Source organism: Aplysia californica, unplaced genomic scaffold (genome assembly GCF_000002075.1).
Source record: "Aplysia californica isolate F4 #8 unplaced genomic scaffold, AplCal3.0 scaffold00048, whole genome shotgun sequence".
In the NCBI taxonomy this organism is placed as follows: domain Eukaryota; kingdom Metazoa; phylum Mollusca; class Gastropoda; order Aplysiida; family Aplysiidae; genus Aplysia; species Aplysia californica.
The window spans coordinates 2,080,398-2,082,363 of NW_004797318.1; the positions used below are offsets into that span (position 1 = coordinate 2,080,398).

Sequence of the window (1,966 nt, forward strand, 5' to 3'; positions counted from 1 at the left end):
AGATGTAAGATTAGGGAGAAAATTGCCCACAAAGATAAGCTATTTCCTTAGCTTAAGAGTCCGTGGTAACTGAAAATTTACTCTTTTTAAAATCTTTTTTTGCCTTTTATCAACGTTTTTCAGAAAAAAATCCATACAGAAATGAGTTCTTTAATGCGAATGAAAGGTGTTGAGCCAAAAAAAAAAAATTGAAAAAAAATCACAAACCTGCAGAAAAATGCCAGTTTCTTCACTTTGATTATTTTGAAGAGAGCCTGTTTCCACCACGCCGCCTCACATATTACTTACACTTGTAGAGGGAAAAAAACAACCCCACTGGGGATTTGATTTATCACTCTTAGATCTATATCCAAGTTCTTGTAATACGACATGTAACAGAGGCTGTCATAAATGGACTGGACTGTATTTTGACGAGCGACTGATTTCCCCACGTTGTCTCAATAAAGACAACAACCGTTTGCTCTGTCGTCAGGGAGAGACGGGTTCCGAAGATACCACGACGCGCGTGACACTCACGTGTGCCTGGTGCACCAGTCTGTGCCTGTGGACGCCCGCTGTGAGCCGGGAGACGACACGGGAGGGCCGGTCCATCTGCAGGTCAACGTCTCCTCCAGCGACACCTACTTCCTGGTGGTCAAGTTTGGGCGGTAAGCAGAAACGTTCTTCTTTGTTGTTGTTGTTGTTGTCTGTTTGTTTTGTTTTGATTTTTATTGTTTGTTTGTTTTTAGTTTTGTTTTTTTTGGGTGGAGGAGGGTATTTTTTTTTGGGGGGGGTGTTGTTGTTGTTTCTGTTGTTGTTGTTGTTGTTTACATAACGGCCTCTATGGCGGTTTGAACTGTTATAGATTTATAAATCTAGCTATTGTGATCATCTGTATTAGACAATCACCTCCTGTACAAACGGTCACTTCCCATATCTCGATCTGGCGACGGGGGAGGGGGGGGGGGGGTTCTTTTTTTTTCTTTAAAATTTTTTTTAAAGCATACTGTGTAAGACGGTCATCTGTCTGAGACGGCCGTCTGAGATGATATCGACTGTGTAGATCTACACTGACGAAAATTTGATACCACTGTAACCACAATATCTTTAAAAACTCACCTGGAGGTGTCATCTCTGACTTACAAGTTGACGTGTGTAATGACCCTCCATTCTTCACGGCCGCGAGCTGCCGTTGCACATTCTGCTATACCCATGCGTGTCCATGTTTTAATGTTGTTCATCCAAGCTACTCTTTGTATTCCCCTGGCTCTCCTGCCCCACAGCCTTCCTTGAAGCACCTCTTTCATAATGGCCGGTCTCGTGTGTCGTTTTAAGTGGCCATAGTATTGTATTTTCCTGCATTTTATTTTATTCAGAAGGGTTTGTCTTGTATGGAGAATCTGACACTAGTGACACACTTCGCTATTTATCTATTTCCCAACTTATTCTGGCCATTCTACGGTAGCACCACATCTCAAACGCAGTTATTTATCATTCACCTCCCCCAGAATGAGATTTTCCCGCGGAAGACGTCCTTCAGAGCTCGGCGTCCTGATCAACGGCACGCTCACGCGCACGCGCTACGACATCTCACATGCTGAGCGGATGTGCGATGCGCGGGAGAAGAAAGACTGCAGTTTTCCACTCCCATGGGCTTCCCACAAAGATATCGTCATGCAGTTCGGCGCACTACGCGGAGACAACGTAAAAACATCGTTCGTGTCCAAGTGCCATCTCCGACTTCCGTTCTGGATCGGTTTGTTCGGAGGTGTACCTCTGGTAGTCAGCGCTGCGGCTTCGGTGTTTTTGGGACTTCTTTTTTGCCGGAAGAGGCGTAGGAATATGGCCAGTGCGCGACGGGTAGCGCGGAAGAAGGCGAACAAGCCGGGCGAAAGAAGTGCGTTGGTACACAACGAAGTTATCGCAGAGGACGGGGGAACAATGGCTATTCAGGACGACTAATTGATTGTCCGGCTGATGTAAATTA

At 45.3% G+C, this 1,966-nt stretch overlaps 1 protein-coding gene across 1 annotated transcript in view; it reads left to right on the forward strand.

The window, feature by feature from the left end:
• LOC101861717 overlaps window positions 1-1,966 on the forward strand; it is a gene marked incomplete in the record, with an annotated part of 10,198 nt that overhangs the window by 8,012 nt on the left and 220 nt on the right. The window contains 2 exon segments of the mRNA XM_035968274.1: window positions 447-647; window positions 1,488-1,966. Of these exon segments, the coding sequence (XP_035824167.1) occupies window positions 447-647; window positions 1,488-1,941 (655 nt within the window).